Source organism: Acomys russatus, chromosome 6, assembly GCF_903995435.1.
Source record: "Acomys russatus chromosome 6, mAcoRus1.1, whole genome shotgun sequence".
Classification (NCBI taxonomy): domain Eukaryota; kingdom Metazoa; phylum Chordata; class Mammalia; order Rodentia; family Muridae; genus Acomys; species Acomys russatus.
This window is the reverse complement of record NC_067142.1, coordinates 59318037-59343213: the sequence shown is the minus strand read 5'-3', so window position 1 is coordinate 59343213 and position 25177 is coordinate 59318037. Positions and strand designations below refer to the sequence as shown.

At 41.1% G+C, this 25177-nt stretch overlaps 1 protein-coding gene across 1 annotated transcript in view; it reads left to right on the top strand.

Moving 5' to 3' along the window:
* Positions 1-266: 266 nt before the first annotated feature.
* Positions 267-25177, top strand: part of Mroh9 (maestro heat like repeat family member 9) — a 59181-nt gene continuing 34270 nt past the window's right edge. The window contains exons 1-7 of the mRNA XM_051148337.1: positions 267-272; positions 3211-3319; positions 8760-8806; positions 14672-14751; positions 15311-15446; positions 16020-16106; positions 20438-20542. Of these exons, the coding sequence (XP_051004294.1) occupies positions 267-272; positions 3211-3319; positions 8760-8806; positions 14672-14751; positions 15311-15446; positions 16020-16106; positions 20438-20542 (570 nt within the window). The remainder of the gene's footprint in view (positions 273-3210; positions 3320-8759; positions 8807-14671; positions 14752-15310; positions 15447-16019; positions 16107-20437; positions 20543-25177) is intronic.

The following is a 25177-nucleotide window of genomic DNA, read 5'->3' as shown; positions in this document are numbered from 1 at the left end:
CTGCACCCAATAAGGAAAAGTTGAGGCAGATGTATGAACTGCTGGAAATCTTAAAGACATTTGAACAACACACACATACATACATACATACATACATACATACATACATACATACATACGTACACTCAGACATGCAGAGAGAGAGAGAGAGAGGGAGGGAGGGAAGGAGGGAGAGAGGGAGGGAAGGAGGGAAGGAACCTTGGTGAAGGCTAGAAGACTATTTAAAAAAACCTTTTAGGAAATCTTTCTATTATTAATAGAGGATTATGAAGGTAAGTGAGCAAAGAAGTCAGTACCACTTTTGACAAATACTACAGACTCAACAGAATAAAGTGAGGAAATGTGCTACATCTGTAAAGTAAAAATCCCATCAACAATAACAGCAAGAGTAACAACAAACACAGACACTGCATTGTGTCCTTCAAAACATTTAGGTTTCGATGAAAATGTCCTGTGTCTCAGACACAGGAAAGAGTCATTCGTACACAGAGAAGAGTAGGTGTTGAACTAATTAGGTAAAGGATGTGTGTGTGTGTGTGTGTGTGTGTGTGTGTGCGCGCGCGCATGTGTAGTGCTGTATGCTTGTGTACATGTTTGTTTTGTTTATTCATACAAGTCAAAGTCTCCCTTTCTTGTTCTATACTTGAGTTTCCTATACTGCATCTCTCGCTGAACCCAGAGCTCATGAAGTCACGGCTGGTCCCCAGCAGGCTCCAAAGATCTTCCTATCTTTGTCTCCTTGCACTAAGATCACAGACATGTGACATTGTGCCCAGCTTTTTAGGTGGATGCTGGAGATTCGAATGCAGGTCCCAATTCTTGCATGTCCCCAGACAAAGACTTTTAATAAACTATTGTAAATATAGTTAACTAAAAAAGAGTTATAAAGAACCGAAAGTACAAACGAATATCCAACAAAAAGTACAAAATAATCAAATGCCACAGGAGATCCTGTCTCTAGTAATCAAAATGAAATCATAAAACAGAAAGGCCAGATGATGTAAGTGAAAAAAGTGCACTAAGTTCATCAACAGCAGATTTGAGTAATGGGGAAAAAAATCAGTAAGCTTGGTGATATGTCTATTGCTAGTCAACTTAAAGAACAGAAGTAGAGAAAAATGGATAGAAATTTATTACTATGGAACATCATGAGGCACACTAACATATACATAATAAAAGTCTTAGAGAGAGAAGAGAATAAAGGCTAGAAAAAAATCTATAATCATAATGGCCTTATACTTCCCAAATCTAATGAAAACCATCAATTCTATGAAGTTCAGCAAACTTCAAAGAGAATCTCTGATGAGTTCTAAAGGACCTCAGAAAGAAACAAGTAAAAGGCAACATATTAGAACAGGACATCATCAATCAAGGTAACCTGATCTGTGATCAGAAACCATGGGGACTGAAGACAGTGGGATGCCATTTTCAAAGCACCAGAAAATATTCATCAACCAGCATTTATAAATATGGCAAAATCACTCCCTGAAACTAGAGGATTAAAGACATTTGGACAAAAATTGTGTTTGCTTGATTTGTCAGGAGAACTTCCTATAATAAAATAAATGTTATAACAGGTAAAATATGAAGGAATACTATTCAGTAACTCAGTACCGTGACAAACACTGTAGCGTGCAGAGATGAAACCTGTAACAGCAAATACAGTTATCAGGAAAGAAGATAGCTGGGCCTTTGGTACAGGGCTGCAAGCCCAGCTACTCATGGTAAGGCAGGAGTATCACAGGTTCAAGGCCAACCTCTGCAACTTGATGAAGCCTCTATCTACAAATAGGTAGTTATATCAGTAGGGAGGTAGATAGACAATAGATGATAGATAGGTAGGTAGACAGACAGACAGATGATAGATAGATAGATAGATAGATAGATACATACATACATACATACATACATACATACTAGATACATAATAATACATGATAAATAGATACATAAATGAAAAAAGCCTTAAACTTTAACTTGCCTTGTTGAAAAATAGAAGAGATTGGGAAGATGATGGTCAAGGAAAACCCTCCAGTGGATATGTTTCCATAGAATTTGAACACTATTCATACACCTAACAACATTCACAACAACAGAAACAACCAAGTAAGAGACCACAGTATATGGTCTCAGCATGTGACAATAAATGCATTAAATATGACAGGAAAGAACTGTTCATATAACACTTCCCTCAATTCCAAGCAATGTAATATGGAGAGAGACGAGAATGAACAGCAGACATTGGAACCTAGGATGAAGTAAGCCACAGTGAGACCTAGCATGACACAGATCCCATAGCCCCTGAATTGCAGCCTGTATAGGGGACCATTTATAGCTGTTAGCCTAGCATCCCAGGGATTATTTCCACCATCTATCCCAAAAGGTCAGCCATTGTCACATGGTCCAGAGAAGGATTCCAAGCATTGAGCTGAGTAGAATGTAGAAACGAACATAGGACTTTGTTTGGGAATCCAGTGTTGGGTTTACCGCAGTGAACTTCACCACCAGACAGAATCAAGTGGCCCTTGCCCTGGGCCAAAACCCATGGTCATAATTTAGGGTCCTGACAATACCAACCATGGACTCTGTCCCTGTGAGACATAGTCATATCAGTCTGCACTGGCATCAGCTGTGGAGTGGGCCTGTGACATAACCTCAGAAACTATGTAGATCCCACTAGCTGTGAAGTACAAATACAGGTCAACTGAGCATCGGCCTTGATAACCAGAGAATCCTGAAATGAACACTGCCCACCCCCAGCTCTTTGTGCATACGTTTTATAAATGTTTTGTGGACAATGAACCTATGAACCTACAATTGGGAATTCTAGGTGTAGACTCCAATTTTGCCGTAAGCAGACCCAAGATTTATTTATTATCGATATGTATTTCTACCGAGGAAGAAAATATACTTTCTTTATTCCTTGCCAATATTTAAAAAAATGCATTTTATTTTTACTTATTAGCTATAAAATAATAATTAATTGGTTTGTATTTCCACAACATTGAGTATGACTAATCATTCCATATACTTATTAGCCATTAGGTCTTCTCGGTGAGTCTTATATTGAAATCTACCCAACTTCTATTGAACTGTATGAACAGTACTGACAGGGAGAATCAGCCACTGGATGGATATGTCAGTACATTCTACCCAGGTGCCGCATCCATTCTAGAGTAGAATCTTTAAACCATGCTGTTGCCATAACAGGTGTCAACCTTTCCTCGGAATCTCATGGTTGATAACTATCCAAAAGTGTGTGACCGAGTTTCTCTTCACTACTCTGTGTTATCAGAAATTACAGAGAAATTTCAGACAAGTAAGTAGTTGTTTCATTGTTTCTGTAAGCAACTAAAGGCCTGCTTTTCCTCCTTTTTCTTCTCTTAGTTTGTACCTATTACTGTTGCTTTATTTTTTAAAACCTATGGATAAATTACAGACTGATGACAGAAAAGTCATACAATCTCCAGTCTGGAAGCTGGAAACCCAGGAAATCAATGAGATCCTGAGAGCCAGAGAACTGATACTATACATTCCAGCCAAATTCTATTTATTTATTTATTCGTTTGTTTGTTTATGTATTCATTCATTCATTCATTCAGTTTACATCTCAGGCATAACCCCCTTCCCTCCTCTCCTCCTAGTCCCACTCTTCCTTCCCCATTCTACCCTCCCCTATTCCTCAGAAAAGGGGATCCCCCACTACTCACCCACCCCAGCTCATCAGGTTGCATTAATACCGAGTTTGTCTTCTTCCCCTGTGGCCTGGCAAGGGGCCCATCAGGGGGGAAGTGATCAAAAAACAAGTAACAGAGTCCATTTCAGAGACAATCTCCTTTCCCCTTATTAGTGGACCCACATGGAGCCTGAGCTGCCCATGGGCTACATCTATGCAGAAGACCTAGGTTCAGTCCATGCATGGCCCTTGCTTGTTGCTTCAGACTTCACAGGCCCCTCTGGGCTCTGGTTAATTGCCTCTGTTGGTCTTCTTGTGGAGCTCCTGTCACCTCTAGGTCTTTTTATTCTTCCCTCCACTTTTCCACAAGATTCCCTGTGCTTCACCCAGTGTTTGGCTGTGAGTCTCAGCATCTGTTTTGAACCACTGATGGGTGGAGCCTCTCACAGTACAACTCTTCTACGCTTCTGTCTGAAAGCATAGCAGAGTATCTTCAATAGTGTCAGGGGTTGGCTCTCTTCCATGGGGTGGGTCTTGGGTTGGGCCAGGCATTGGTTGGACATTCCCTCAATCTCTGCTCTAACTATTCTATCTTTATCCCTGTACGTCTTGCAGGGTTAAGTTTTAGATCAAAGTTTTTGTGGGTGGGTGGGTGTTCTCCTCCCTTCAGTAGAAGTCTTGTCCTCTTCAGTCTCCATGGCTCATGCTACCAGGAGTCTCAGCAATAGTCCTCCTCATATCCTCTCAGAGGCCTGTTCTGAGTCACAGAGATGACTCCGACAACACTTTCTTTTTCTCTGCAGGCCTTCTGTCTTCCCACACCACTGCTGTCCTCAGGTCTGATCTCCACCCTTACCTCTCTCTGTGCCCCTTCTCCTACCTTGTTCCCTCTCTTTAACCATTCTAACTCTGTCTATTCTATTTCCCCTTCTAAGTGAGATTTAGGCATCCTCCCTTGGGTTCTTCTTGTTGCTTATCATCTTTGGGTTTGTGCATTATATATTAAAGTATGTTTGTCCTGTAATAAATGATTAAAATCCACTTATAAGTGAGTACATACCACATGTGTCTTTCTGAGTCTGGGTTACCTCACTCAGGATGATCTTTTCTAGTTCCATTCATTTGCCCGCACATTCCAGCCAAATTGAAACTAAGAATGGTAAGTGTAGGATGAAACCAGTGTCCTGCCTAAACAGCCAGGCAAAAAACAAAAACAACAACAGCAACAAAAAACAAACAAACCAAGCAAACTAACAAAAACTCTGGGGTTTCTGTGCTCTCTGCACTCCTCAACAGACTGGGTGATGGCCACCCACACTGAGGATGGCTGCTTGTTTATACAGTTGAAATAGCAGTCACTCCAAGACACATTCTCACGGGCATACCTGGCTGAAACTCCAATAGCTCAGTCAAGTTGGCACAGAAAACCCACCACCACCCCAATATCTATCTTCTTTTCCACCTTCAATCACTTATCTTCTACTTTTGGGGACATTTGTATTAACATTTAACTAAACCAGTTAGGTACCCACCAGAAAAACACTTTCCCTAAACAGCTAAGTTCTAAAATTTCAGAAAACATTTTTCCTTATTAAAGCTAAGTTTTAGGGACTCAGGAAATAGAAAAGTTCATTGCTAGTTAAAAACAGATGATATAGTTTAAATAATAAAAGGTCTAGGCATAATGATACCTGCCTGTGGTCCCAGCACTTTGCCAGCTGAGATAGAAGGGTTACACGTTCATGCCAGTACGAGCTGACGCAGAGACCTATTCTCAAAAACATCAAAGATCATACAATCAATAATTATTTTTTAAAAATCACACATAAACAGAATGGCAAAAATTATATCATGGAGAAAATTCTAGACCTATCGTAGGATTTCTTCATGGGAGAATTTTGAAGAACAAAGCAAGGTCTTGATCTATCACCAGCTTCCTTTAGTGAAGCATGTAATATTTAGAAGCTAAAAAAAAAAATGCACGTGTTCCTGTTATGTGAAGCAGCAGTGGATATGAGAGTACATATGACATGTCTAAAATGTGACTTTATACATACCAAGGTCCATTGCTGCTGCCTGCAAATGACTTTTCTTAGTTGATGGGAGCCATGAGGCAAAGAAAACTGAGCAGCTTAGACAGGCAAATAGAATATATTCATTAGAAGACTATCTATGGCTCAGTGCTGAACTAAAAGGAAGCTGGTGAGACTGGACTAAACAGGAAACCATGGACAAGTTACTGAGACATAGAAAGGGCAGGGGAGGTCAGTTCTACAGTCATTCTAGGGCTGCCACTAAACTAGCAGGAAAATAGTGCTACCTAGCCGGGCATGGTGGCACACGTCATTAATCTCAGCACTCGGGAGGCAGTGGTAGGTGGATCTCTATAAATTCAAGGCCAGCCTGGTCTACAAAGAGTGTCCAGGACAGACAAGGCTACATAGAGAAACCCTGTCTCAAAAAACAAAACAAACAAACAAAAAAAAAAAAAAAAAAAAGGAAAGAAAAGAAAAGAAAAAATAGTAAAGCTCAAAGTTATGGAATAAGATTAGTTGTCCATGAGTGGATGAATAGATAAAGACAATTTAAGGATACATACAGTATAAAGTATTGTTCTGTCATAAGGAATTATGCTATTTACAGAAAAGTCTGTAGGACTATAGATCACTGTGCTCAGCGCAGTAGGAAAGACTCTGACGACAAATATCCCACGTGCTCTCTCCTGAGCAGAGTCTGTACTTTACGATGTGAAAGGCAGAGGAAGACTGCAAAGAGAAAGATCAGCAGGAAGGCCGATGAGAGTGGGCAGCATGGGGATGAAGGCATGTTATATACACATGCGTGGAACACCGCGTGAAACCCTTGACTTTGTACAATTAGCATGTGCTCATCAAAAGTAAGCTTAACTGTCAAGCTCACATATGTAGTTCTGGCCCAAGGGGATCCTCCGTGATGCAAAGCATTTGGTGTGAGAGTGCTGTATCTTCATTACAAACATGGAATAATTTAAAAGGAATCAATACAGGATATAAACAGAGATTCCACTTAAAGCAGAGAAGTAGCAAAGCCAATTAAATAACTGGGAAGACATTGTTAAAGAGTAAATAACTAAGATCTTTACATTTAATGCACAGATTTTTATCTACAGAAGGTGAGCTTAAAAGTAGAGATGGAAGGATTTAAGGAACAAACACTGCAACTCAGAGAAGCAGAGGAGAAAATAGAACAAGGAATGTAATTGCCAGGAGCTCGTCAATAAACTAATAGAAAATGAACTTTATTAGCCCAGCAAGAAATGCCCAGAGAAAGCCTGGCTCTGTGCACAAAAGTTATTCAAATATAGAGCTAAAGCATAAAGAGGTGAGGTGTCATTAGCAAACTGTATAAATAGTATGTAAATGACTCACTAATAAAATAATAAAGTAGAAGATATGCGGAAGATCATATAAGTACAAATTAATCTCATGTTATATAATAATATAATATAATCTCAGGTTAACACGTAGAGAGTGTTAACTAATGAAGGACTGTAAACACAAAGTGTAAGGTCTCATTAAGTTACTAAGTCAAACATAATTTTATGAGTGAAGAAGAGGAAAAAACACACGTGCGAAAGTTTTGTATTTGTTCCTATTTGGAAGCAACAAGTTCTGCCTAAAGTTTGACTTAAAAGGTAAGCCAACTATCCATTATATCAAAAAGATAAACCCTTCATATTAAAAGAGCACATGAACATACACACACACACACACACACACACACAGAGAGAGAGAGAGAGAGAGAGAGAGAGAGAGAGAGAGAGAGAGAGAGAGAGAGAGAGAGAGAGAGAGAAATAATAGATTCAAAAGTAACAAGAAGAAAACAACCTAAGATGCATTAATAAATGGCTATGGATTGGCTATCTATTAAATGACACGGACCTGGTTAAATTGTGACTAAATACCAGCAATACAGTTTATAGTGGTAGCATTTACAAATGAAATCTTTCAAAAGGTTGAAAATAAAAAGACAGGGGAAAACCCTACTGGAAACAGAACAGTGAGATCAAGACAGAACAGAAAGGCTTTGATCTGAGCTCCAACGTGCATATGAATGTGTTGCTGTTTCTGTTATTTTACGAAGAATCACACACTGAGAAAGTACAATTCATATTGCATATTATTATGAAAAGCCTGCCTGTAAAAAGACAAGCCTCAAATTTCTTAGTCTCGATAAGGGTAAAAGCTGAGCCTCTGAACATGTCACCTCCCATGTCCCGTACACATCAAGGCAGAGGGGCTTCATCTATGACCAATTGCCTTTAACTTAATCTATAGAGCGATTATCTCAGTGGGCCTGACTGAACCTCAGGGGCTCTGTAATTCTGTCTCTAGTCTGTAGGCAACAAGACAATGTGGGTGCTCCGTGGACAATGTCTTTGTGACCGGGGAACTGTAGATGGGTTCTAGAAGCTAAGCTTGACCAAAACCGCCAGAGAAGAAGGCACAAAGCTGATGGGCTCAAGAAGTCTACCAATAATCCAGATGACCTTGAAAGAGGCTGGGAAAGAGGGACCCTGAGCAGAGGGCACGAAGAGCCTGTGCTTAGCGTTGCGCCTACAGAAACTGAAATGATAAAGCACAGGTGTGTGGTACTAGGAGACCTAGGATCGGACGTTAATGCCACTTCCACACACTGTAATAGTCAACAAGAATAGACTGAAGCCTTATCAGGAAACTTTGCCACAATACAAATTATCATGAGCATTTTCTTTTTATAAAACTTAAGGCTGAGATTTGAATCATGGGTTGGCTCATAAGCTCCTGCACACCCTCTGTTTAGAGTAAATGCCACTTAGCTAAGGCACATTGCTCTTCCATGTGACAACCTAGTGTGTGCTAATTTCTGTTAAGTGTTACTCTGGAATATGATAACTTTATCTGTGGAGAGAGAGAGAGAGAGAGAGAGAGAGAGAGAGAGAGGAGAGAGTGGTCTTTCCATCCAAGTGAATATGCCTTCAACTTTAGAGATAAGGTCTAACTAGTAACAAGAAAGAGAATTAGTTTCACTGCTCTTTACATGCTTTCTTTCCTCTTTCGCCTAGTGGCATGTCTCCAGACTCTGCAGTCCACCATGAAGTGCTACAACATGGTACGTGCTATTCTATAAGGCCATTAATTAGTGCATCTGAAATCTTCCCCAAGGGGGGGGGAGTACATTCATTGTCTCTATTGCAAATACGTTCAATATTAATACTTAACTTGTGTCGATAAACAAAGAGTGGAGACAACTTAGTGGGAACTTATTTTTTTATGCTATCCTGTCCTACAGCATTTTGTTCTGATTTCATCCTCCTGAATTTTTGAAAATGACCTCCAGCACCAATTCAAAAGGATCTCCCGAGTCCCACTGATTCACCACCCACCTGCCACACCCTGATGCCGTTGTCATGGAAATCAACAAGCTGAATGCCCCGCCCCCCCCCATGTCTGTCAGCTTCACTTCAGATGACATCAAGCCACCCTGCCTTGCATCCCTCTTTTTCTATTTATCTTCTACAATTTTTTTCTAGGCCTTTGGACACTTTTCTTGTCCTTCACTTCCAGATGTCAGAGAAGTAATTATTCATTTTTGTGCTCTTACAGTGTGTAAACTACCCAATGCCTTAGTAGTTATTAGTATATCAGTTTTTAAAAAGGCATGAACTATAATATTAAACTTTTAACAAACTCTACACCATTTTAATGTCAATATTTAATTTAAGTCAAAATTAGTACAAAAAATACAACCACAATAAAATGTGTACTCTTTCAGGAATGGGCCAATATAGTTATTAAAGCTCCTATAGACAGTTTTATTATGGTCCTAGGTATAAAATAATCACTGATAATTAAAATTAAAATATTGATAACAGTTTACAGACAAGTTGAGTTTTGACAGCCAGGACATGAGATGATATTTGCCAGCATCCTTAAGTCAGAGGAGGAAAGGAAGAAAGAAAGAAAGAAAGATGAAAGAAATCCATTTATTTAAAAGTAGCTTTAGAGTATCTGTGATGTGGCCGATAGCATGTTGTAGTTTTGAGATGCAATGCAGAATGAAATTCAGAAACTAATTTCAAATTGCCTGTGGTCCAATGGAAAAGGGAATTAATGCTAAGAAATGCCTGTAACTTATTAGAAAGATGTAGCAGGTGGAAGTAGACAGGCACATGCTCCAAGAGACCTTAGAATTTACCTGTGTTTAGAGAGGACGTAAGTGGACTTGATAGGATGGGGAAAATATCTGGTTGAAAGCACAGCACATCCCAGGAAGAGGATGGAGCACAGGTACACAATAGAGGAAAGAGTGTCACACGCTGAGCAGTCATCCACTTTAGGTATGGTTCCCTGGCACACAGAGTCTAAATCGCATTTTTACATCCAGCAGTTTCTTGAATGTTCAGGAAATCTTCCTGAGGGTTAAGGCTGGGTGTGGACAGAGCCTCAGGATTGGGTAGAGTGAAGAAATACGATGCTCTGCGTTGGGAAACTGTCCTTAGCCACGGCTTCACAGGGAGAAACGTCTAGAACCAAGGTGGCTTTTCAGACCTTCTTTGAGACAAAGGGGTGGAGGATTTAGCTGTCTGCTTTACCCCAACCAGTCATGAGCAACTAGTGACTTCAGCTAACGAGTAGAGAGAGGTTGTCCCTAGAGACGGCCATGTTCTGATGAGAGAAGGCTCTCTTGCTGATGAAAATTTCAGATTATTCCAGAGAGCTCTCAGCTGCCAACTCTACTAGCAGCCAAGAAAACGTGTTTTAACCCTGAAGTGGGGAGTTTTGATCAACAGGGCTTCACGGCCTCCACCCGTAACAACAGATGGCATGTGCAATGAAGGCTCGAGGAAGTGGTACAAGCTGTGGATCTAGTAGTCTAAGCACAAAACCCATGTTCTTTGAGACTTCCTAACAAGTTTTAAAATGCTGACTCATTGAATCAAGGGAGTCATATTGCTTCAAACGAATAATAGATTCCAGGGCTGGAGAGACAGCTCACTTGTTAAGAGCACTCGCTGTTCTCGCAGAGGACTTGGGTTAAGTTCCCAGCAATCACACTGGACAGCTCATAGCCACTTGTAACTAGTTCCTGGAAATCAAATGTTCTCCTCTGGTCTCTGAGGGCACCTGCATGCATGTGGTACCTATACAGGTAAGCAGGCACACGCACACACACACACACACACACACACACACACACACACACACACACACACAAATAAATCTTTAAAAAAAGAAAGCCCGAATGATTAACTCCAAAAATTAAACCCTCCACAAAGAAACTCATTAGAAATCATAGGAAACATCTGACTGGAAAACAGAATTAAATGCAAATGGTGAAAACCAAATGCAACCTGTAGCTGGATCTTGAAAGTAACCCTCCCAGAGAATGAGTTCTTCATTAGGAGGGACTTGTGGCCACCACCTTCTGAAACAGAAATGATGACCAATGGGAGGGAGATGAGACATCATGGCATGAATGGAAAAAGAAAGATGGAAAGACATGAACAGGGAAGAGAGAAAGGGCTGGTGGAAGAAAGAAGAAAGGAAGAAAAACATCAATTCCAGAGCTACATAGAACCTCAGAGTAGGAAGAAAGGAGAGAGACAGAGACAGGGACAGAGAGACAGAGAGAGTCTCAGAGTCAGAATCAGAAAGAGACAGAGACAGAGGGTAAACTTCCCCATTCAAACAACTCCAGTTAATACTCAACACTCACACAAACTAGTGAGTGTCTCCCCAAGGGCTTAAAATGAGTAAGAATCATTCAATCTTCATAACTGCCCGCTTAGGGGTTTGGGGTGGGGAGTGCTTCTGTCATTGCACTTTGAAAAGAAGCAAAATTGGCAGGAGGTGACTTGCCTGTGGTGACATAATTATTAAATGACAGGGCCATTATGCAAACTCCAAGTCTGGCAGGAGAGTTGGTAGCCTAGCAATTGTTGACACTAAAACCAAAACACTTACCTGCCTGGCCTTGGGACTGAGGAAAGCCATCGAATGGATGAACAGGATTCAGAGTTGATGTCGATGATGAAACTGTTTTTTTAATTAAAAATTTTCATCTAGTATATTTTGTTTATCTTTGTCTTCCTTTTACTACTGTGGACTCTTCCCACCTCCCTACCTATCCAGACTTATTTTCTTTCTCTCCCTCCCTCCCTTTGTATCTCTTCCCACCTCCCACCACCTCTCTCTCTCTCTCTCTCTCTCTCTCTCTCTCTCTCTCTCTCTCTCTCTCTTTCTCTCCCTCTCCCTCTCTCAAAAAGAAAACCCACAAAAACGAAAATCAAAGCAAAGAACCAAGAAGAAAACAATATACCAAAACAAAATAAAAAGCACACAAAAGAGACCATAAATGCTTTTATATTGGCCAACTATTCAGGGTGCAGGGCCTATCCGAGAGTATGGTTGATATACCCAATGATACTCCATTGAGGAACACTGACTCTCCCTTTGCCAGCCAGTATCAGTGACAAATAGCTCCTTGCTCAGTGGCGGGGCCCTGTGTCCACTTCCCGTTCTCATTCCTGGGACCCAATCTACCTTGAACCCGTGCAGACCTTGTGCCTGCTGCCACGGTCTCTGTGAGTTCATGTGTACATCTAGTCTGTCTTGTCTGGAAGACATTGATTGTTTCCCTGGAGTCACTCATGGCACTGTTAGTAACCAAAAGTTACAGGCAACCTTTTGAAATTAGAACTATCAGTAAGGAGATAGCCATCTAGTAGAGTGTGGTGATGTGCTTTAGAGTCACCTGGGAGACTTAAAGTCCACTGGTGACTGCCCTTGATGACACATATTTAGGAGTGTAGCATAATAGTAAAAAAAAAAAAAAAGTTCTGTATTTTTAGCTTCTCAATGCACTACAGGACATTTTTGAATATTACTAACTGATTTCCAAGGGCATGAGGCCAATTGGAATCTGAGAAAAGACCTGGATAATCCTGCTATTCAAAGGCAGGCTGTTAGGTTAGTCAGTGCTACAGGGACAGGAGCCAGTGCAGTTTCAGACCAGTGGAAGAAGGTGAGGGCTGTCTGCAGTGCAGATGTTGTGACCTTCCCACAGTGTGTGGTATGGGAACGATTCACCCCACCAAAAGTCATTCCCTAGAGGCTAAATAAAATCATACTTGGTATATTGTAAGAGAGGAAAAATATATCTTAGAGAAAGGAAATTAACTCCTCTATGCCACCCAGTGTGAGTGAACCTTGAGGAGGAAAGGCTATGGAGTGTTTGTTGAGCTGTGTCTGACACAAGAGTGCTATGCTTGAAGGGGGAATGCCATTTTCTTTATTCAGACCTCAATCAGGAAGCTCCTCTAATTTAATGCCCGAAAAAGAAGCCCCCCACCTGATGGGTTATTGCTCACACAGAGGCAGAACACAGATCCCACAAGACTCAACCCTGGAGACCCAGGAAGAGCATGTAGCAAATAGAGAAGAGGTTTTCTTCCAAAGTAGTAATTAATCAATGGTAGGCATTTGTCTGTACATTAGAGGGACTGGGTCTCATTAGAGATGTCATATGATATATCATAAGTAGGGATCAAGAATTTCCATGGCCCTAAAAGCAGGAGTAACGTGGCAGCAGAGGCTTGCGTGTGCAGCAGAGGTACAGAGTGAAAAGAGGGGCTCTTCGACCATTCTTCCTTAAAGTCTTCATTGTTAAGTGGCCATTTGTCTTTCACTATTGAATTCTTTGTGTATTTCAGCCGTCAATCCTTTGTAAGTGTGTTTTGCCTTTATTTTCCCCCACTCCACATGTTATCTTCACAGTGCTTTTAGTATTCCCTGTCTCTGAAGAAACTTTTTAGTTTAATTAAAATCTGACTTATTTTCACATTTGTTGCTTATGCCTTAATGTCACATCCAAAAATTCAATATGAAGTCCAATTTCAGGGATGATTTTTCTTACCTTTCCCAAGAGCTTTACATCTTTTTATATTACATTTATATCTCAGTAGATTACTACTTAATTTGTATATGGCACAACACAAGGGTCTAATATCATATACCACTAACATAGGCGACCATTCCTTTGTCATTTTGTGTTCTTGGTACCTATACCAAAGGTAGACTGGCCATCTCTGGGTATAACTATTCCTGAAACCTCAGTTCCACTTTATTGATTTTTGGGTTTGTTTTTAGTCTGCCTCTCTCATTACTTTACAATGTGCAAGAGATCCACTCTTCCTTTTCTGCATTGCTTTGGCTAATTGGAGTCTAGTTTTCCAGTTTGCAGGGGGCAGCCTTACATGTTTCTACTGAGACCTCTTCAATTACCACGTTTAGTGGCCACATGGTTATATTAGATAGCTGCACATCGAATAGCACCTGATCTATATCCTCCAGTGTGAATTTAGGTGGTCTGCCATAAGACTCAATTTAAATTGCCCTGCTGACATTTCCATATCTTGACTCTACACCCTATGGAATTGCACTCTCATCTACACCTATAGATTGCACTCAACTTTTCAGTGGTATGCAGACACACACCAGGTAATGACATCCTGGACAAACTTAGTTTGAGCTGCTACAAAAGTGTAATGGCTGGCAGTAAAAAGCCAACAACACTGTGGGTCGAGTCACAAAACTTCTAGGTTTGGGTTTTTGGTTTGTTTTTTTTTTAAGTTGTAGTTTTTTTTTTAAATATCTTATTTATTTATATGAGTGCTCTATTTGCATGTACACCTGCATACCAGAAGATGGCATTAGATCACGTTATAGATGGTTGTGAGCCACCATATGGTTGTCTGGAATTGAGCTTAAGACCTCTGAAGAGCAGATATGCCTTTATCCTCTGAGCTGTCTCTCCATCCCCAGAACTTCTAGTCTTAATACTATGAATTTTTCCACCACAGTCAGATTTGCTTCCTTTGTTTCTCTGTTTTGGATGGTGTTATGAATATCACTTGTCCATAATTGTTGATCTGCTGGTTTTGCTTTGTTTTATTTTTGCCCCCATGGTCCTTAGGCATTTAAAACTGAAATACTATTGGATATCTACTCGAGCCTGTTAAGTGATCAATCCATGATCTTGGCCATGAACTCCAGGTACGTATGCTAGTCTGCTCCCTGATTTCACTAGCTAAATATTGTGCAAATGTTGTAGATTTAACAAAATAATCACAAGAACTTAATTATTCCCAATTCATCCAGCCTATTTCATCAAGCATAGTTTCTCTCTGAGAGTTTCAGGATTGCCTGGATACACAGATCATTGGTTGATGATGGCGGTCGGGTTTCTTTTGCAATCAGTTTGAAGATGCACACTAATATAGTGCCATTGGTTAGAAAAATGTAATAAGAGTACTGTCCAATTATGTGAGGCACCATGTAGCTTTGTGGATTTACCTGGGCATGTAATCAGCCTATAATGGTATTTCTAAGGAAATATATTCTTCTTTCTAAATAACTGTACACCATATTTTCAAAGAACTTCATTCTTTTATATTTAAAGCATCATTGTTAAGATAATATTGCAACTTGTGTGTCTTATAAAGCCCAGAACTGTATCTCATGCTTAGTCCTTTTATTCTAAGAAAACTGCAATCAAGTTAGTTTACATTTGAAAGATCACTGACTTAGTAATTCTATTCCTTTTTCTTGTCAGTTTTGTTGATCCTTCATCACAGTTTGACTCGCAGTTGAGGATAATAAAGGTGTCTTTCAAAACGGTATTTTCCATGCCAAATCTTAGCATAATGAAAGCAATGAGGGACAGCTCTGAGGACATCGAGGACCTGGAGGTAGGCTCCTCCTTCCTTTGCTAATGTCAAAGCCTTGGCACACATTGCAGCAGGCTACATAGTGCAACTCTGTGGTTAGAGTCTGCCTCTGTCTTTGTTTTTTTTTTTTTTTTTTTTTTTTTTTAACATATAATACTTTCTTTCACTAAACCTATTTCTTGAAATCCTCATGACTATATCCATTGGATTCATCAGATAGTACAAGTTTATAGACCAAATGCATGAAAAGAGCTTGAGTTAATTGGTTTAGCAAGACAAAGAAGCTTGTTGGAAAATACTGAAGGGCAGGGTAGACACAGAAAAATGCAGTAAGAAGAATCCTAAGATCAGCAATATTTGTGGCTTCTGTCTTGTCTACATTACTACATAGTGCACGTGAGCCATAAGCTGGAGCTGCAACTGATGAAAGATGGTAACAAGTGAGGTCTTCGCAGCAGAGCTACCAGCACCTAAACTTTCTTACCTTCACTTTACAGAGAGAAACTAGGACACTTAAATGCAAAGCTATACATATTTGGTAACATTTTAGTGAAGGCTGGCTGGTTGATTGCACATTTCTGTTTTGTGTTCCAGAATTTATACGAAAATATTTTCAACATATATGAAGACACGCTTCTTATTTTAGTGTCTAAAGACTTCTACAAGATACAAATCTTAAAGGTAAAAGCAAAACAAATGGTTTTATTACAAATATAAACAGTTCAGTGCATTCTTCCAACTGGCCATATTTGTCTGTTCATCTAGTACTGAAATGTTGGATTTCTTTTCTAGATTTCTAATGGTGTGAAATTACAAAATTAACCCTTTCCTTTATTTGAGTTGTTAAAAGATTAAGTTTTAGGAAATGGTATTAATGGCTGCTGACAAGTCAAGTACTCTGTAGAAATGTATGAGAGTTGAGGGCAGTGAAGAACAGTATTGGCTAAGCTCCCCTCCAGTCTACACAACAATAAAAACTCCATGACGATGCCTGTTGGTGTTCTGTTGACTACTGCCATGCCTAAGGGCTCTGTCACAGTCTGATTTCTGTTGCTGTGATTATACACCTTGACCAAAAGCAATTTTGGAGAGGAAAGTTTTGGGGTTTGTTGGTGGTGGGTTTTTTGTTGTTGCTGTTCTTTGTTTGTTGTTGTTGTTGTTTTCTTTTTGGGTTGCAACTGAAGGTTGCAGTCCATAATTTCAGGGAAGTTTTAGCTGCAAGAACTCAAACAGCTGGTCATATCATATCCATAGTCAAGAGCAAAGAGAAGTGAATACACCCTTGGTCCCTGCTTGGTAGGTTGCCTGTGCTCAGCAAGCTTTCCTCATTCCTGTAGTCCAAGACTGCCTGCTCATGGGATGGTGCCACCACAATGGGTTCGGTCACTCATCAGTCAGGACAGTTCCTCATAGACACAGCTAGAAGCCAACCTGATTTAGGACATTTCCCAGGTTGGTCTCAGATGATTTGAGGTTATGTCAGTTGATATTTAAAATTAACCAGCCCTGGAGGTTTATGTGTAAAAAAATGCAACTGGACCCATATTTGTCACCTTGCACAAAACTCAAATCCAAGGGAATTAAAGACCTCAACATAAAACTGGAAACACTAAGTCACTTAGAAGAAAAAGTGGGGAAGAGCCTGGAACATATTGGCACAGGAGACAACTTCCTGAACAGAACACCAACGGCCCAGGCCTTAATGTCAACCATTAATAAATGGGACCTCATGAGGCTGAGAAGCTTCTGTAAGGCAGGAGACACTGTCAAGAGAACAAAGCGACAGCCTACAGACTGGGAAAAGATCTTCACCAACCCTACATCTGACAAAGGTCTAATATCCAAAATATATAAAGAACTCAAGAAATTAAACACCACCAAACCGAATAACCCAATGGAGAAATGGGGCTTGGAACTAAACAGAGAATTCTCAACAGAGGAATATCAAAGGGCTGAGAAACACTTAAAGAAATGCTCAACCTTCTTAGTCATCAGGGAAATGCAAATCAAAACAACTCTGAGATTCCATCTTACACCCATCAGAATGGCTAAGATCAAAAATTCAAGCAACACCACATTCTGGCGAGGATGTGGGGAGAGAGGAACACTCCTCATTGCTGGTGGGAATGCAAACTAGTACAGCCACTTTGGAAATCTATCTGGTGCTATCTCAGAAAAATGGGAATAGGGCTTCCTCAAGACCCAGCTATTCCACTCCTTGGAATATACCCAGAAAATGCTCCAGCACACAACAAGAAAACTTGCTCAACCATGTTCATAGCAGCCTTATTCATAATAGCCAGAACATGGAAACAACCTAAGTGTCCATCAGTAGAAGAATGGATAAAGAAACTGTGGTACATATACACTATGGAATACTACTCAGCTATTAAAAACAAGGAATTCCCCCTGGAGGGGGAGACCTGGTGGCACTCAGAGGAAGGACAGCAGGTTGACAAGAAGAGACTTGATACCCTATGAGCATATGCAGGGGGAGGTAATCCCCCTCAGGAACAGTCATAGGGGAGGGGAGTAAGGGGAAAATGGGAGGGAGGGAAGAATGGGAGGATAGAAGGGATGGGATAACCATTGAGATGTAACAAGAATAAATTAATTAAAAAAAAGAATGGTGATGGAGATAAAAAAAAAAAATAAAGCTTAGAATTGATAAAAAAAAAAAACAAATAAAGCTGCTATGAGCATAGCTGAATAAAAAAATAAAATAAAATAAAATAAAATAAACCAGCCCGGGGGGAGGGGTGGGGAATAAAATTAAGCAGCACAGGCATCCACGGACAGCTTATCACCATGGCTACCACTCTCTATGCTTGACTACACCCACCAACATTCACATGTCAGACCCTCCATTCTCCAATGCAACAGTGTTGAGAGCTTTAAGAGTTGGATGGGTCATGGGAAGTCTTCCTTCACCAATTAATTAATTCCATTATCATGAGAATAAGATCTTGATGGAAAGAGTGACTTGCCTCCTTTCTTCTCTTTCTCCTTTAAACTCTTCCCCCTCTGCTTTCTGCCATGGGATGTGCAGCAAGAAGGGTCCTTCCTACATAAGAGCTCACTGACCTTAAACTACCTCATACCCTCAAGAATTGTAAGAATTTCTAAGAATACATTATTTATAAATCACTTAATCTCAGATATTCTGTAATAGCCTGGAATGGCCTTAGATAGCAAATTGGTACCACGAAACAGGACTATTCTTATCACAAGACATAAATACACAAACTCCATTTGGGAAGTGGGTGGTGAGGGTGGAAGAATGTGAAGACACCATCTAGAAAAGGCCTACGGTGCTATGGATGGAAATTTACAGGCCATTGCACTGAGAGCCAGAAGATGAGTGGAGCAGAAGCCTAAATCATCTTACGGGCTATGTGTGTGATGCCGGTCAGGACACTGGTGGAAAGATGCGAACAGTGGCCAAGTGGACGAAGACTCAGAGAGGAGGAACTGGTGCTGGAGACTAGAATACAGGACAGTCTTGATACACACCTACTGAGACTTGGAGGAAGCGCTTGCATGTCCTAGAACTTTAAGGAAGGCAGAACTTCAGGGTAAGATGGTCTTCTTGGTGGAGAAGCTAAGATGTCAGTAACCCCATCTTGTCTGCCTCCACTTTGGGACTAGGTTATCCAAAAGAAGTTTCTAAGTAACAGAGTATCTATTTCACTATATGACTTCTTTTGGATCATTATAGTAAAACGAGAGAAGGGAAACAAGGTTTTAATATTAAAGGTTAAGTGGAAAGTGTTGTACAATGAAAATATCTGGATAACTCTCACCCTTGGCTTGAAACTATAGCAAAGTGTGCTTGAGAGACAATGCTAATGAATTGGCCAGGTGGTTACTGACTCAGGAGACTGCGCTGCATAGAAGTAAGCCAGGTTCTGTCCAACAAGTCAGCAACCTTAGAAGGGTCCTTTTGGAGGCAGCTAGGTCCTCAAAGGCAAGGTTTCTGGGAAGGTACCCGTTAATTGATCTGCACCATTAGGATGCTCCGCTACCTGAATCTCAGCAAACCATACTTCCACTGACTCAGGCAGGTCCAGGTGTGGCTCTGTCCACAATTCTGGAAGGTATGAGCTATAAATCTTAGGGGTGATCTCTGGTAGTTCTTTTTTAAATTTTATTAATTTATTCATATTACATTTCAATGGTTATCCCATCCCTTGTATCCTTCCATTCCTCCCTCCCTCCCATTTTCCCCTTACTCCCCTCCCCTATGACTGTGACTGAGGGGGACTTCCTCCCCCTGTATATGCTCATAGGGTATTAAGTCTCTTCTTGGTAGCCTGCTATCATTCCTCTGAGTGCCGCCAGGTCTCCCTATTCAGGGGACTTGGTCAAATATGAGGCACCAGAGTGCATGTGAAAGTCAGACCCCACTCTCCACTCAACTGTGGAGAATGTCCTGTCCATTGGCTAGATTTGGGTAGGGGTTTGAAGTTTATGGCCTGTATTGTCCTTGGCTGGTGCCATAGTTTGAGTGGGACCCCTGGGGACACTGTCAAGAGAACAAAGTGACAGCCTACAGACCTCTGGTAGTTCTATAGGCACACAGACCCCAAGAGACTGTCAGCCAAATACATAAACCAAGAAGCAGGATCATTGTGAGATAAGTTGACATTTCTAAACTAGATACAATTTCAATTCTCTCTTGAAGGCGAAATACAAATTCTATAGCTTTTAAAGGGAAAATGCAAACTTAAACAAAGAAGTGAGTTTACATCATCGTCTCATTCAAAACATTTAATGATACCCGGAAATTTGGGTTGTTGTGAATATTAATAACTGTTGCATAAATTTAGTGTTCGTATAATAGTGGAAGTTGTACGTAGTTGAAAGGTTGGGTTCTGTTGTAATTTTGCATTAAGTGAGATCAATAATCAGGAGACAACGTTGACTGCCTTGGTAAAGTTAAAAACTACAAAGGGGAACCTTTCAGACAGGTCAGTACCGTGGCTCTACAACAGCTGTTATGTTTCCGGCAGGAAATGATCACCTGGATGACTCAGAATAATCTGTATCTGCAAGAACGAGCAATGATGGCCATCAACAGGGTGTTGATCTTTGCATCCAAGAGAGCCAAGAAATACGTAAGTCACTGGCTTCAGTAATGCTGCCAACCTAAGTCGGCATTTCTAGAGGGCTGCTTGTCAGGCCCTAGGCCTGAGACCACTGATGCCTGCTCAGTGTTGATGGGCAGGGGAGCAAGGCTCTGTGGAAAGTGTCAACAGCTGTGTGACTGTGAGTCAATTAGAGTAGTGTCTTTTCCAGCGATTGACTATCCATGCATTCTATTTCACATACTGCGAGCAGGCCAAAAGCCCGGGTTTTCTATGCTGACACTGTGCTATTTGTAACACCCCAAATACTTTATCCTTACCTTCTTTTCTTTTTCTCTAAAATACTTGAGAACTTTTCTTATTTTAAACGCGTACAACTAATGGGGTGTGTGTGTCAGACGTTTTGGAGTTTTGTCGTGTGTGATCACTCCCTTCTTTCTTTCTTTCCCTTGATGTAGCATAGCACATTCACCTTTGCTCACACTTCAGGTGTGAAAAATATTATCTCATACACTCAGGTATGAATCCAAAGTCGTACAATGTCAGCTTCAGTGTCGTACACTGTTATTTGGGAAAGACCAACTAGGATAACTTAGAACTGCGGTGCTTTGCAGTGGTTGCTAAAGGCCACAAGGTGGCAGCACAACAGCGTGCTTCAGAGCACTGCTCGCCGCCCAGCTGTTTAGGCTGGTCATGAGCACGTACACTTCATCAAGTCAGCTTTCTTTTCAAATTAATGTCTTAAGAAAATGGTTAGGTCGGTGAAATATATAACAACATAACTTAAACCACTGATGATAAATTAAAAGCTAGGCTTCCCAGGCCTATGTCTACCTCAAGCTCTAGCACAAAGAGTATTTGTTCTATCCTCTGATGAAGTTATTAAGGCAACACATAGTCTGTGTGACAGTGTTGTCTAGACACTACACAGAGCACTTTTCTTTATAAACCACCGTTGCCTAGGTCATTCCAGGATTCAGAGTCTCTTGGCCCGATAAAGAATCTTGATTACCATTTATTTCTTATTAAAAATACTTTTTAAAATGGTGAGTCCCTCACATAATGATGTAGACATTAGAGGACCCCCCACATGCCACGGACACATGTTCATTTCAGTTAAACAAAGTAGCTCTCTGCAGGCACAAACATGTAAGCCAGGAATGTCTTACTGTATCTTTAACAGAAAGATTGCTCCTATAGTCATTTCCTTTGGCACACTTAAAGATGAATGCATTGCTACTGCCCCGGAAAAAGACAGAAACAAGAGAGAACAGAAAACAGCACAACAGTGTGCAAAGTGGCTGATGAGACAATCAGGTCCAATGAGGCAAAGTCTGCTCTGGGCAAGGATACGTCAGGGAAAAATCAAAGGCAGAATTTGGGCTAATTCTCATGTATTTGTAATTTATTGGTGTATAACACACTCCGCTATTTGGGGTGTTGCCTATAAACTACACAACAAATTTAATATTAACAGTTTTAGATGACTACTATATTTATCCAACAGTTTCTGTTGCCAAGGGTCCAAGTACAATAATTAGATGCCTCTGGCAGGTAAGCTTCTCAGGGGCTAATTGAGTTTAAAGGGAACCCAATATCAAGTTCACTGAATTCCTTCTTTGTAGGCATTCATTCCTCAGGAGCCATAAGCCCAAATAAACTTCTCTTCCTTAAAACAAATAAGAAAATAAAACAAACAAACAAAAAACAAATGGAACAGGGTTTTGAAGCACAAAATGACAGTGCTCCTATTAGCCAAACGTGCATACGCAGCAATAAAGGGAGTCAGCGAAGGGCTTTCACTGGTGACCTGCTGGAAGGCAGACTAAAAGGAAGTGACAACTAAAACAGCAGACAGAGGAGGCCAGAGGCAGCAGCCAAGGGCACTGCAGCTGCACAGCTGTAAAAGAGACTTGGGTGGGGGAGAGGAGGTGTGCAGAGCCAAGAAAATAGACAGTGAAAACCTATTGCCAATTGAAAAGACTGACTATTTATAGGGAAGACTCTGTATCCTGCTCCTTGACACAAAATGAAGCTCAGTGGCAGGCCTTTGTGAGGCCTTGCTTTCCTCTGACCATCCTTGCTAGGCATCCTGAGGAAAAGCAGTTCCTTAACCCCAAGCAACATTTCCCAGGTGATGCCTCTGCTTCCATTTAAAACCCCGACCATGGTGCATTATTATATTCTTTTTTTCTTTTAATTTTAGGGGTTTGGAGACAATTCTGTACACACGTACAATGTATTTTGTATATATCCACCCCTATTACTTTCTTATCACCCATCCCCACCCCACTCTGCTGACCTCCTCCTCCCTCAGCCTACTCTCATACCTTAAAATATAGCTCATGTCTTGTGCAGGAAACCAATGGTGCTGTGTTTTCATGTTTGCGACAGCCATGGTATATGGAGAAAACGGTATTTCAAAGCAGTCCTCCCCATCCTTTGGGCCTTATAATCACTCGTCTTTATCTTCCAAGTCTTCTCAGGGCTTTGAACAAGGCAGGGAGTGGATACGGATCTTAAATTTAGGGCTGGGTTCTCAGTGGTCACTTATTCGCTGCCTGAAAAGAGTTAGTTGCAGGAAAATTCACAATAGCCCCAGTAGAAGCAACCCCAAAGCCATCATCTGAATGGGCAAACAGGACAGGACAGAGCCATACGATGGTTGTTTCACTCACATAAAGTCTCATAGCAAAGGAGAGAAGATTAGCTGGAAACCGTTTCATATGTATGATCCCCTTTATGTAAATAGCATGATGGGGGTATCTTTAGACAGAGAGCAATGTGTAGGTGCCAGAGCCCATAATGAAGGGCTTCTTTGCTGGCAAAGGGTGACTATCTACCTGAAAACACTGTGGTGCTAGGTGGTTGCAACGCATTGTGAGTGAATGTCATGCCACCACTAGATTATACATATTCCACAGTGGTAAAATAGCAAATCTTATGTGCACATCAATTTGCGATAAAGATGGCAAAAGTATAGTTCAGGGAAGGAGGGCATTAGAAGTAGCAGAGAAAAGTTGAGGAGAAATAACAGCCCTCCAAACTGCATGTCGTAAAATAGCTAGCCGACACACTGTCTCTGTCACATGCAACGGGAAATAAAAGCACAAGCAAGAGATGGCTCAGTGGGTGAAATGTGCTTACCTCCAAACGTGATGACCTGAATTCATGCCCAGGACCTGCATGGTAGAGCCAACTCCCAACTCCCACAAGTTATTTTCTGCCCTCCACATGTTCTCTCTCTCTCTCTCTCTCTCTCTCTCTCTCTCTCTCTCTCTCTCTCTCTCTCTCTGTCTCTCTCTGTCTCTATCTCTCTGTCTCTGTCTCTGTGTGTCTCTCTGTCTCTCTCTCTGTCTTTCTCTCTCTCTCTCTGTCTCTCTCTCTCTGTCTCTCTCTCTCTCTGTCTCTCTCTCTCTCATAGACGTTCCACAAAAACAGGGCATATCCTGCTAAAGTCCTCAAAAAGCCCGATGTCTGAGAAGCTCTAACTGTGACCGACTCCCTTCTCTGAAAGGACTGCTTACAGTTTAACAGTCTACCTTGCTCTTCTCTTCTCTTGCTCAATCCTAACTCACACCATGGTAGGCAGCAATCTGGACAGCCACCCCTACTGTGCCAGAGCTATAGGCCTAAACAAATGCTGTCCAGCAAACAGAGAGAGATCACAAATAGCTTTCATTACAAATGTAAGTGTTCAGAAGTTCACACCCACACATTCATGGGAAGGAATAACCGGAGAGTGTCTAAAACAAGAATGTAATATGTATACCCTTAGGGCCTTCCCTGTAAACAGTCCCCAGCTTCAGTGACCTAAGCTATGAGAACTATTTCTTTTTCAAACCAAACAGAGAATGAAATCTTCACCATCCCATCCCTTAGGCCCATAACACAGGAGTGGTCCTTAAGGTCTTGCCTGTTGAACGCATCAAGAAACTCAGTAGGCTGACCCAAAGAATGGGGATGAGAGCACAGCTCCCCATAACCACATGGCTCCTGCTGTCTTCTTGGAGACTCTGGGTTGTAGAACTCCCCAAAGTGGAATGTCCCAGGACAGTGTAACACCGAGGTGTGGGAGGGAAGACTTCAAGGACGCCAGAAGAAAAAGGAGATGTATTGTCTTCCCTTTCTCCCACTGAGAATACCCCTCTAAGCATCTCAATTCAGTTATGGCCCTGGGACTCACGGAAGACAGAAATGGCTTAAGAAAGGTGAGAAAGAAATAGAACAGGCATACCTGATCTCAAACTGTACTATAACGCAATAGTAATTAAAACAGCATGGTACTGGCACAGCAACAGGCTGGTTGATCAGTGGAATCGAATCGAAGACCCAGATATGAATCCACACACACATGGTCACTTGATTTTGGACAAAGAAGCCAAATCCATTCAATGGAAAAATGATAGCATCTTCAACAAATGGTGCTGGTCTAACTGGAGGTCTATGTGTAAAAAAATGAAACTGGACCCATATTTGTCACCTTGCACAAAACTTAAATCCAAGTGAATTAAAGACCTCAACATAAAACCAGAGACACTAAGTCACCTAGAAGAAAAAATGGGAAAGAGCCTGGAACATATTGGCACAGGAGACAACTTCCTGAGCAGAACACCAATGGCCCAGGCCTTAATGTCAACCATTAATAAATGGGACCTCATGAGA